The following is a 12,791-nucleotide window of genomic DNA, read 5'->3' as shown; positions in this document are numbered from 1 at the left end:
ACAATCACGGAACCATCCATGGAACCATGGAGCTATCTTGGCAGAAGTTTCCAGGCACAGGAAAGAGAATGTGGTGATTTGGAACAGCCAGCATGACTTTACAAGGGTAAATCCTACCAGACCAACTTAATTGTCTCTTGTGATGAGGGGACTTCATCTGTCAGAGGGGAAAGCAGACAATGTTGTCTACCTTGAGTTTAGCAAGGCTTTCCATGTAGTCTCCCACAGAATCCTTGTATCCAATTTCAAATGGATAGTTAGGCAAAAACCTAACTGAATCATTGGTCAAAAGGGCTTATGCTCTGTCTCCACTGGTTACAGTGGAGTTATGCTCTGTGTCCACTGGAGTTTCTTCAGGATCTGGCTGGTCTGATACTTTTGTGAATGACTTGAAGGAAGAGATGGGATGCAGTACAGGCAGGTCTGTGGACTGATGATACTTACTGGAGGGTGTACTTGACATACTAGAGATCAGGCCTGCCATTCAGGGGGATCTATACTTGCCAGAGGACTAGACCAACAGGAACATCATGAAGTTCAGTCAGGACAAAGAGAGCACTCCTTATCTCAGGTGGACTAACCCCCATGGCTTGGTTAGCTGCTTTGCTGAAAAGGACATGGGAGGCTTGGGGCAGGCTGCACAGAAGTCAGTGGCAAATTCTGGCAGCAGTGAAAATGCATCAGACTGTATCAACAGGAGCACAGATGGCAGATCAAGGAGATTGATTATTCCATTTTACTCAGCACTCATTAGACCACAGCTGGCATAGTGGGTCCAGTCTAGAGGCTCCCAGTACATGACAGCTGCTGGCAGACTTGAACGACTCCACTGAAGGGCCAGCAGGATGGCTGGAGGTTGAAGCATGAGAATTGTGAGGAGAGGGTGAGGCATTGGGGTTTGTTCAGCTTATGGAAGAGAACAGCAATTTTCCAGCTCCTAAGAGAAGATTACCAAGAAGATAGGGCTGGGCTTTCTGCCAAACAATGAGAGACTAGGGCTGCAACGAGTAGGGGAGGTGCTGGTTAGAGAGAAGGGATAAAAAAATGACACAAGGGGAATAATTAGGTAGTGGAATAGAATACCCAGTGTTGTGCAGTCTCCACATGGGGATTTTTAAAAACCTGACTGGACAAAGACATAAAGGATCTCAGACCTTCCAAAGTCCCTTCCATTCTGAATTACTTTATGACAAACCTCAGAATGGATCTTCTCCATCTCCTCAACAGCATCTCCTCCATGCAATACAGTTCCCATTAATTTGTGAATTTGAAGTCAGTGTACATGCTGCTATTCACCCCACAGACCAGTAAAACTGGTCTGTATAAAAAATATAAAAGATTGCTACTCTAGTTTTAACTAAATAAGATCTAAGACAATTTGGGCAAGAACAACGCTAGACAGGATGAGACAACTTTTTTTATTGTTTTAATACGAGTGAATAGATTAAGAGATCTGAAATGTTGTAAAGCAATATACATACTGAATAAATAATATGCACAGGAGAGTCATGTCTACATTGTAACACTGGCTAGTATTCAGAATACTTCAAATAAATCCAGTGACATCGGATAAAGTCCATAAAAATGCTATCCTGTCTTCCCTTGTATGAAATTGTTCAAGTATAAAAAAATCCAATACAGTGTAAAATATTAAATTCCATTTCGGTCAAGAATAAAAATTGCAAGTATTGTAGTTTCACAGGACAATGTAAAGCAGCATTCTCTAGCAAAGGGAAAAATAGTCAGTCTACATACAGATGAGTGAGAAAACGGCACTAATGTATTTGAGAGGTCTACATGAATAACTAGTAAAGGAAAAAAGAATGAACTAGCAATATTTTATGTAAAAACCTAAAAAAGTATTAATTTAAGAGTACCCTCATACAGTGCACATACTGAATTTAAATAAATCCAAGTCAACATCCTTAGTTAATTAGGTTAATATTTAATATGCTACATCTAAACCTACTAAATAATTTATACCATGAGATGAATACATAATTTTACAGTGTCACATCTAAAGTCGCTTTCTTTAGAGCGCAGCATAGTAAAACTTTCAAAATAAATATTTCTTTTTAAATAGCATAACAATTAAGGCACAGTATAAATCACATACCATTAACCCTTCAGGAACTGCAGTCTTGGTAACAAAAAGTTGCCTTGTGTACTGTATGTTTGCTAATAAATACTTTAAATATAATCCTGAAATAGATATTAAAATTGTACAAATGGTTTCAGAAAAGAAAATTCCCTTAAAACAGTTCTTAAAAGGTTTTAATTAATTAGGCTTCTTCCTGCCTTTATTCACAAGTTACGAATAGATGCAATAAATAGAAAGAGAAGGCTGTTGCAGTAAAGGGCTGATCCTATTTTAGAATCAGAATAGCTGACACCAGCAGTTAAAGTTTCCCAAAAGTGAAACGGGATGGGGCGAGGGATTAGGATGTGACAAGCTCATCACATGAGCACGAGTGATGTGTTCTGTCCAGAACTGTCTGTGTTATTGATTGTCTCTACAGCTGTTGCACCCCTTACTTCCACATCACTTGCTCCATAGTTCCACTCATCCAGAGGACAGAGAAGAAAATAACTTTGGTGCCTGTCCGCCATCTTACCAGCTGGCCATCTTCCTTGGGTTGTTCGGTGCCCATCAGTGAGACAGTGACAAGGTCCTGTCTCACAAAGACAACTTCTGAAAGCTAGAAAGGACAATCAGTGCTTCCTCTTAAATGGTTAAAGGTTACATATTGCTGACTCAAGTTTTTTCCCTGGTTCAAACTTTTCAGATACCATTTTCTTACTTATAAAAGGCAGTTTTGCTTCCCTGATACTGTAGAAAGTACATATTTGCTTTTTTTTGGTTCTTTTTTGTTCGTTTGAAAAGATGAAGTCCCATTGCTACTCCTGCCACTCTTTCATGACAGTACAGTATTTTTCCCCCCATTTTCTTCTGGCTTGATACTTGAAACTAGACATGCCACACTACCCTTCCCTTCTAACAACAAGATTTGGATGCATACTGTATGAAGACAGCGGAATAAAAATCTTTAGTTTCGCAATAGCATCACTTTCCTTAAAGCTCCTTAGTTACTACAAATTGTCTCTGTTAACTACTTCTACTGGAAGGCTGAGAAGAGGAAGAGAGAGCTGGCGAGCTTCCTTCGGGAGTCCATCCGCTATTGCATGCGGTCTGCCTGCAGCTGTTGGGGCTGGTACTGGCCAAACGCCGCTGCGGCCGCCGCGGCCGTGCCGGGCGCTGCTGCGGTCAGGGGCTGCTGCACAGCGTAGCCATAGCCCCCGGCCGCCACGTAGCCGGCGGCGGCGGCTGGGGAGGCGGCGTATGGGTACTGCTCATAGGCGGCCGCCGCCGCCGAGTACTGCGCGTACGCCGCGCCAGTGTAGTCGATGTAGGGCGTGGTGGAAGCAGCAGCTGCCGCGGGCTGCACGTGGGGAATTACCACTCCGGGCTGCACAAAAGCCTGTGGATAGACATAGTGAGCGGGTATCCTGTTGAAAGATGGGAGAGGGAGTTAGAGTCGGTATGTGAGTCAGCGCCTAAGTGTCATATCCATACTCCGAACTAAAACAAACTCAATTTAGTTGTTGTTATGTACATAGGGTTGCCACAATAACTTGACTCAATGGACCAATTATCAGTTCACTGGCCCGAAGAGATGCATCACTCCAAAGCATAGTGTTGTAGCTGAGTTAAGCTGGGGATGTTCAGTGTTCCTTGAGGATATCTTTAAGGCCATTCAAAGTACCAGCATTACTGATGTCTGTTTTAAGACAACTCTGAAGGACTAAGCTTGATTATTCCATCTGGAAAATTGCAGTACTTGTTTTTCAAATCACCTGTAAGTAATTTTTATTAGCCTTCTTCTCTCTTAACTATTTGACTCAGTAAAATTACCTCCTGCAATACTTTTATTATTAGTAACTGAGCAGTTTGACAGCATCACTATAATGAGTTCAACAACAGCCAATAAGGCAACAAAATGATTGAACTCTGACTTTATGTCAAGTCTTCCCAGGGAGGCGTGTTAAGAGCGTATTGTGGCAACCCTACTTAAGTTGCTATGCAGACTCAGCACACATTAATTTCTCTGCAACCTCAGTCACCCTTATTAAAAATAAGAAAAAAACCAACACAGGCGACAAAGGAGTTTAAATAGAGTTCACAAGTGTGGTAAACACAGCAAGAATCACACTTTCCAAACGAACGATAGTGCAGCTCACTCCGTCACAAGAGGCCATTGAGGGGAAGCTACATAGATGCTATTAAAATCCATAACAGTGACTCCTAAGTACATGTGCATCACACTTTTATAAAAGTTCGTAAGGACACAAGAGTCAAACCTGTTTGATTATCAGGTCACTGATGTCCTGTTTTGTGCCAGCTTGTTTATTTCTATGCAAGACATACAGCATAGAGTTTTTTGGGAGGTGGGCATAAGATTAACTCTAAATAGATCTGGTGCTTAACAAAAGCAAAAAAACCACAAATTTACAGTTAAAGAAAGAACCATTCTGAATAGATGAGTAAACACTTTCCCATCTTGTCCAAGTCACGTAATTTGCTTTTTTGGCTTGTTTACTCAGCCCTTCAGTTTTAAAAACTGGTCATATCCTTGTCTTAGCACACAAGTGTACATACATGTTAATCTCATGGTTGGATTTTATAATATAATATGATATAAAAAAATACTCTGTATAATTCTCATTTTACATTCATAACCCTGTCTTACATCTGGATTTCCAAAGAGAAGTCCTTCCTATATGCAACTCCTTCCCAGCCAGTGAATCTCTATAAATGCATGAAAAACTTCTTGTACAGATTCACTGCTATTTCATACTGAACTTTCTTTACCTTTACAGACACCTTTAAAGACTGCACTAACCTTTGAACACACTTTAGGCACAGATGAAAACTGTTGTAATAAAAAGTGTCCTCTATTCTCCAAATTCAAGATTTCATGGAAAGGGTTTGTTGGGGGATTTTTTGTTTCATTTTTAAAATATCTTTAAGATGTACTTAAATGGTCAACAAGGAAACATTTGCAATCAGAGGGGACACTGTCAACAGGAATCATAGCAAAACATAGTTTAAAATAAGTGATAGACTTTAAAACAGCTTAGTTTTCTTTTTCAGAAAAAAAGAGCTCAGTTGCTTGAACAGGAGTATTAGCAGAGAGAAATGTTCAGTTGCCATATTTAAGACATGAACACCACAATCATAAAAACCCAACATCTAAATTAAATTCATTTCCTATTGTGGGAAGGGAAAAAAAAAGAGTGACAAATAGGGAGGGATTGGGAAGGAAAAGAAAACATAAAACAAAATCATAAGTTGGGTTTTTAACACTCACCTAATTTATGAAGTGATTAGCCAGAAGTGCATTTGAAGCATACTTAAGCTGGCTCTGTGCATTTAAATACACATCATTACCTGAGCTCTCCATATGGATGAGCATAAGCAAACATTTTGTATTGGTCACCAACCAAGTACAACTCTAATAAATATTACACCATATTTCTTAAGCATTTAGGGAAAGAAGTATAAAAACAAATCTGAAGTCACAGAGAGCCTATTTTGCATCACGAAGAGTTCATTTAACACCACATCAAAGCAATCTTTACATTCAGCACTTATGGAAGAGAGCAATTCTAACAGAAGAGACAGTAAGAAAGCTTATCAGGCTGCTTGTGTTGCCTTGAACTGATCTTACTAAGATTTTCTGAAGACACTTGGACACTCAGCCATATCCTTGAACAAGACAGAAAGATACATGTGCTTCTACTTAAGCTCTTGTGACTTGGTTTATTTAAGCCAAGAAACTAACAGGTGGTGAAGTTATGAAACATTATCTGTTTGCTACATCTTACCCTACAATAAACATAAACCCTGTGCAGGCTCCTCTCCACTATGCCATTTAACACATGATGATTGACAGCATAAGCTGCAGTGGGGCTATTTTTGATCATCTGTCATGCTACAACTGTTTTCAGTCAAGTAAAATGGCTTTATATGGCCAAAGTAAATTTCTACCTACTGCAGAGGCCAGGACACGAAGATCTCAGCCATTCAGAACCCAACTTTTCCCGCTCTGCCAGGTCAAAAGCTGAAAAAGCAACTCCCAGTTACACTAGAAATCCTTAGTATCCTTAATTTTAAATAAAAGCTGCTGCTTTACTTTTCAGAGTGATAGTGTGAGAAATTGACAGGATTTAAGCTCTCTTTCCTGGCAGTAGTTTTTATTTTGGAACGTGTATTTACTGTTTTATGCTTTTGCAATAAAGGAAAATAGAAGCCGTATTTAACTTTAGCAATAACTGTAGCTTTGAGATACTCCAAATTCAATGACCTACATCCCTGCCACGTGCCTTAAGACTTTCTTTGTTGTTATAACAGAAGATTAATGTTTAACTAAAGATCTCAAAAATAATCCTATAGGCAACAATAAAGCGAACGATAATTTCAAAGGAAATAAGAGTTTTGAGACTAATGCAGAGAGCTGTGGCATATAGAAATTCAGCAGGAGTAGTGCATCTTTAACTCTCAGCATTACCTTCTCAAAAAAACTAGATATTCAGCTTTAAACAGAATATTTTGCTTTGGCCCTTGCACGGCATTGTTTGCTTTTGTAAGCATAGTTAAAGAGTAGATGTTCACCAATGAACAGCTCTCCTTTTAAGAGAAATAGGTTGCATAAACATTAAACATACAAGACCCTTACTATGTTTCCTTTTATCTGATAACCACTAAGAGGATGTAACAGCAGGCTAACTTCTGACTGTTCCAGCTTCATTCCCTCTTTTCAGACTAACTGTAGTCTAGTATTATACAGGTCTTTTGATCCAAAACTCAAGAGGGGGTTTTTCCTTCTCTCTTAAGAAAGGCAGATTTGCCTAAATCTTGGAAGATATCAAGCATGTCATATCAGCTGTTTGATAATGGGCTTAATAACTTTGGATTCAACTCTGGTCTTACTGAAAACAGTGGGTATGGTTTCATTTTGATAGAAGTACAGGTTTTAGACAGAAAATAAAAAAATCTCCACACCAGTTATGTCCTTCAGCAATACCTCTGAATAACCCTGAATTTTCCCACCAATATTAAAGTAAAAATTACATTAGCAAAATAAGAAAAGCTATCTTGGGAAGCAAAGTCATCTTCCCCCTCCATAAATTCTTGTTGAATTCAGAGATAGTATTTTAGTAAACAATCCTGAAAACAAAGCTGTATAAATAACCAATTCTGTGATCAAACAGCTTTCTATGAAACACATCAACAGTAAGATAGATGTTGAATGTAAAAAGCAGGAAGAAATGTTATTCTGCAGCACTGAATAAAAAAATTCCCTGCATTTTAAATGCATCATGCGTTGAAGCTAATCTAGTTTCTGTCTCCCTCCACCACAACTGCGTTGTACTTAAGTCAGAATATTGAACTTCTGCACCTTCTCAGTAAAAGTAATGTAACATAATCAAATTATTTTAAGTTTATTATTTGATAGATGTGAAACCTTATGTTGTGGATGCCCTGTCTCTGAAAGTGTTCAAGGCCAGGCTGGATGGAGCTCTGAGCAACACTGTCTAGGGAAAGCTGTTCTTGTCCATGGCAGGGGTTGGAACAACATGATCTGTAAGGTCCCTTCCAACCCAGGCTATTCTATGATTCTGTGATTCTAAAACACAGCTGACCGTACCAGAATATGGCAGCACCTCACTAATTTGCACTGTCAGGGAAAAAACCCAAAACTCAACCACAAAACATCTGAAGCTTTTGTGTATGGACTAGCTGAGTATTGGCACTGAATCACCACTACAGCCTGCTTCACAGAGCGTATTAGGGAAGTGTACTTCCAAAGTGCAACTGCACAGGAAGAAAAAAGGCTTTAGGGTGACCATGTATTTCAATGCAAACCACACAGCAAAAGTGAACTCTTCATCAGAAGGAGATTCAAATAAGTGCTGAAACATCTCCTCTTACTTTCAATGAAGTGAATGAACATGTTCATTCATCCTAATGAATGCTGTTCTCCTTAATCTGAACTACATACTTTAGATAAAGGTACAGGTCACTGGAAATTCTGAGGAGGAAGAAGGATTGGTAATGTCTGTTGTTTACATAGAGTAAAAGAAATGCAACAGCCAAGGATGAATGAAAAATTACCAATTTCATATATACATGACCAACATTCTTTCAGATTTATGTGCAATGCATTAGAAATCCAACCTTATTCAGCTAGCTGGAAGGATTTCCCTGACTTAAATATGGTTTATGTCATCTATTGTTGGCTTTGGGTAAGGAAAGCAAGAAAGACTACTACATTTGCAGAGTCCTTTAAGCAAGAGACTGCCACAGATCCTCCTTTTCTGTTGTTCTCAGCAAACAGTCTCTCCACAGCTGATCCCTGCACAATTCAGTAGTTCCCTTTTCAACAAGTGTTTTAACAGCTCTGGAGAGGAGGTGTTCTGCCTCCTGCCTACCTTAGTGCAGGCATCATAAACTGATCACTGCATACACACTGTCATCTCACACTTCAAAGAAGAAAGCAAAATACAGTAGAGGATAATCATAACAAGGTAAAAAAATAGATAGTTTTTACAGCCTCCCCACTCTCAGAAGAATCAACATGCTCTTTTAAAATTACATGAAGCTTCTAGGAAAAACTTTTTCCTAAGGTTTTCAGGATAGGAACTGTTTTTTCCTTCCATTCTGGCAAATCAAATTACTGAGAAGCTGTTGTTGCTTAATAACAGATAAGTATGATATTCTAAAGCCATTCTAAGCAAATAAACAAAATACATTTGTGACACATTTTCCCTACTTGTTTGTTAGCTTATGCATTAATTAGCAAAATGCACTATTTCGCAATGAGTTTCTCAGTCACTGTGCATTAGTGAAGTGGCACTATGGAAAGCTTAAAGCAGACTTCAACTCCTAATGATATGCCTATAAAAAGCAAGAGTTAGATCCACTTAGGAATAGTTTATACTCAAATTCAGGAGAAATGCACTACATATTAAAGACAGATTGAAGAAAAAATCCCGTCAAATTAGAAAGCCCAAATGGACGCACATCGTTAATAAGGAGCTCCACACCCTTCCCAAGAACAAACCTCCCAAAAATTATGAACATGCAAGCAATATGTTGATTTACTTAAAAATCAAGAAGTCACACAATTTAGCACTCACTACAAAATATGGTTAAAAAAGTCACAGGCTACAGCTTGAAAGCAAGGAAAAAAAAGGCCCTTTGCTCCCCATGGCAAAGTCACTCCTCAACAACAAAATCAAAATTAGAAAAGATCCCCCCCAAAAAACTTTCACTACAGCTCTTTCAATTAAATAAAAGCACACAGTTTAGCTATCAACACCACTTCATTACTGTAATAAATAAAAAAAAAGCACACGGAGGTCTATTGACTATATGGAAAAACATACATGCATCGTTAATCACCATTTTAGCTTGTTTGTGTTTGAGTCTACTGGTTACAGAGTTTAATTCCAAACAGAACTATTCCACCTCTTATCATCATATCCTTCTGATCAGTTATCTTAACTGTAAACGATCCCTGTCAGATTAGAAAGAGATAAATAACATTGAGTCAAGCTGAAAAAAGAGAAATGGGGCACAGCAATCTTGCATCAAGTCATACCTCCTTGTTTTATCATAGGGTCGTGTGGGACTGGAGTGCTTAGTCGGAAGGGCCACGTCCCACACAACTTGACTCAGCTGCGGCATTTAGAACATGACCGACAAGGTGAGCGCATTTATGAGTATACATTTATAAATCTGAGAGCTTCAGCATTGCTGGCCAGCTTTAAGGATGCTACTGCAAGAGGCCTTCAACAATCATACTTTTTCTTTCCTTTTTTTAAAAAAAAAATTTTTTTTTCCTCCCCTGTTTGAGGTCCCATTGAGACTTACCCGAAAGGCCTCTGTATGAGAGCTGGATGAAGCTGCTGGACACCAAAGGCAAAACCTACCAATAAAAACACATCACATTCTCTGTATGGGTGTTTTTTTGGCCACTTATTTATGCTATATATATATACACACACACGCACAAACAACGCAGAGTAAGAGCCTTTACAGCCTGCAGTAACAACAGCTGAAAGGCTGTAGAACCAAAAATTAGAAAGCAAAATATATCAGTCCATACACACACACACACACAGAGAACTTAAATCAGTAAAGCACACACTTTCCTAGAGATGTTTAGGAAAATGATTTTTTCTAAACAAGAATATAGTTTTTGTTCACATTTTACATGGCGCTCCATTTGGATCTCTAACATCTGAATGACTGTGTGGTACTTTCCATTCATTGGTGTATTTGTGCAATTTCTACAAACTTAAAGATTTAAGTCACCCCTTCTCATCAGGACTTAGCAGAGGGGGTCAAATCCCAACTTCATTTCTGTTCTCCAGACACCCTAGCGTAAACCCTGTCTTTCCTTGGCGGGCACTTAATTACTTGCACAAGTGTTCATCAGGCTAAACACGGGGGAATTCAGAATGACCTCCTTTAGAGCACAAATGTGCACACACTCCACGCTCCTCTCACTCTTGCTGCAAAGCAGCAGTCTGGGAAGTGGCTAGGACATCAGATTGTCTCAGATGTGGTCCTAGGAAAAGCCATTTCATTTTAAAATCTGCATAATAGCTCCCATCTGCTTGAGAAGTTTGTATTAAGATATTGTTTGTATTAATAAGACCGCACACATTGGAAGCAATTCACTCCTAGGCCAATCTTACCCTGCAACGATACTGTAAATGGTCAGCGCCACCACATTCCCAGCAGCAGGAATAACCAATGAAGTGTTTGAGCTGTGGAAGTCTTCCTGGGGAACTCCAGATATTTTATCTCTGATCACTTTGTTTTTTAAATAAGGCACATGTGCAAAATAGCCAGAAAATTATTACATGCTGCATTTAAACATCAAAACCAAAGCACGCCCAACTATGTGCGTACTTCAGGAAGGTGGAGGGCAGCACTACCTTTTTTTGAAGTTTTACTCTCTTCAGAAACCTGAGGTACGGAGAGAAAAGCCATTCAGGGCTGCTTCCTCACCTGGCTGCATTATCCGCGGCTTGGCACCCAGGTACGCCAGGTTCACGTTGGCTTTCCTGCCATCGATGATGGGGTTGGGGTCCTTACAAGCCCTTTCAGCAGCAGCTCTGTCAGCCATGGTGACCTTAACGGGCGACGCCGCGCATTAGATCCCTTTCCGCGGGGAAGGCGAAGCCTCCCGCCCACAGCAGCGACCCGGCCGTACCCGTGGGTGGCGCCGAGGGGCCCCCGGCCGGACCCCGGCCCCGGCCCACCGAGCGGAGCGGGGCGCCGGCAGCCGCAGCGGGCGCAGGGCGGAGGGCGCGGGCCGAGCTCGGCCGCCGGCAGATAAACCCCGCAGCGGCCGTATCAGCGAGCAACAGGCGCGCCGGCGGTGTGCGAGGAATTGGGCAATTCCCCCCTCAATCTCCTTATTCAGTAATTTCCCCCGCCTCTATCCAAACTCCCCAGCAGGGAGAGAGAAAAATAAAAAGAAAACAAAAAGAGAAAAGCAAAAAGCCGGACGCTCGGTAGCCCCTCCCGGCCGCAGAGCTCTCACAGCAGCCCCCGCGGAAGTTTCCCCGCGATGCCCCCCGCAGCCGCCCACCGCCCTGCCCCGCGCCCCGGCACTTACAAAGCCGTATCCCCGGGATTTGCCCGTCTGCCGGTCGGTGATGACCACCGCCTCCTCGATGTCCCCGAAGACCTCGAAGTACTTGCGCAGGCTGGAGTCGGTGGTGTGGTAGGGCAAGCCCCCGACGAAGATCTTGGTGTAAGTGGTGTCCTTCTGCGTCGTGTGCATCTTCAGCCCGGCCCTGCGCGCCGCGCCGCGATCTGCACCCACGCGTGGCGGCCGGGGCGTGCGGGTCCTGGGCGGCGAGACCCGCTTCCAGACTCAGCCCCGCTCCTTTTTTCCTTTTATTTTTTTTTCTCTCTCCTCTCTTCCCCCGCCCCCCGTTTTCCCCCCGCCACCCAGCTACAATGCAATTCCCTTCTGCCTTTGCAGACCCAGCTTCCTCCTCCTTCAAGAGCGGAGCCTCGCAGCCTCGGGCGGTTTTGAGGTAGGTACCGGCAAAAGGAGGAGGGGAGGCCGGGCAGCAGCCAGCCTGGCGGCCGTAGTGCTGAAAACGAGCAGAAACAGCAGCTGGAAGAAGAGCGCAAGGCCTGGGCTCTAACAACTGAGTGGCCTCCCCCCTAAAAGCCACCGGGTCGGTCACTCTCGGTTCCTCCTCCTCCTCGCAGGGGCGGGGACGGCGGCGGGGCGGACCCCGCGCTCGGCCGCGGCGCGGCAGGGGCTGACACACAGCTGTTGGCAACAGCTGGATGCCCCTCGTGCGGCGGCAGCCGGGCCTCGGGGCCGCCTGGCAAAGGGGCGGCCTCAGGGGTGCCCCTCGGGGACGCCCGGTGCCCTTCGAGGCAGGTTTGCTGCAAACAGCAAGTGCCAGGAGACAGGGTCCGGTGGGGTCAGAGGTGCCGCCAGAGAGCCCGCGGGCACAGCCGGCTCACTGGCTGCTGGCGGTCCTCAAATGCTTCGATCCCTCCCCGAAGGCTTGTGGTCAAACCTCTGCAACCTTCACTTACCGCTCTCAATAGGCTAGCAAGACTACGGTGCTGCAACACGTCCATTTTTATTGTGGTGGTGCTGGTGGTTGTGGTTCTTGCTGTTCGTTTGGTCACAAGATGAAAAAAAAATGGTAAAGCTGTTTGCCTTGTTTTTCTCTTCTCTTGC

The 12,791-nt window shown here is 42.5% G+C and overlaps 1 protein-coding gene across 1 annotated transcript; it reads right to left on the bottom strand.

Moving 5' to 3' along the window:
* Nucleotides 1-2,859: 2,859 nt before the first annotated feature.
* RBM24 (RNA binding motif protein 24) lies at nucleotides 2,860-12,283 on the bottom strand. Its single transcript, XM_030943103.1, has 4 exons — nucleotides 11,697-12,283; nucleotides 11,084-11,207; nucleotides 9,938-9,992; nucleotides 2,860-3,507 (listed from the first exon to the last, which is right to left on the bottom strand). Exons 1-4 carry the CDS (start codon nucleotides 11,862-11,864, stop codon nucleotides 3,177-3,179), a joined length of 678 nt encoding a protein of 225 aa, XP_030798963.1. The 5' UTR covers nucleotides 11,865-12,283; the 3' UTR covers nucleotides 2,860-3,176.
* Between the last annotated feature and the right edge of the window lie 508 nt (nucleotides 12,284-12,791).

The sequence above is a fragment of the Camarhynchus parvulus genome, chromosome 2 (assembly GCF_901933205.1).
Source record: "Camarhynchus parvulus chromosome 2, STF_HiC, whole genome shotgun sequence".
In the NCBI taxonomy this organism is placed as follows: domain Eukaryota; kingdom Metazoa; phylum Chordata; class Aves; order Passeriformes; family Thraupidae; genus Camarhynchus; species Camarhynchus parvulus.
This window is presented reverse-complemented; position numbering and strand designations above follow the sequence as displayed.

Coding starts and splice junctions, on each gene's coding strand:
- RBM24 (XM_030943103.1), bottom strand. CDS start 11,864: ATGCACACGACGCAGAAGGACACCACTTACACCAAGATCTTCGTCGGG. Junction 11,208..11,696: donor AATCCCGGGGATACGGCTTT/GTAAGTGCCGGG, acceptor TCGCCCGTTAAG/GTCACCATGGCTGACAGAGC. Junction 3,508..9,937: donor CTCATACAGAGGCCTTTCGG/GTAAGTCTCAAT, acceptor ATCTTTCAACAG/GATACCCGCTCACTATGTCT.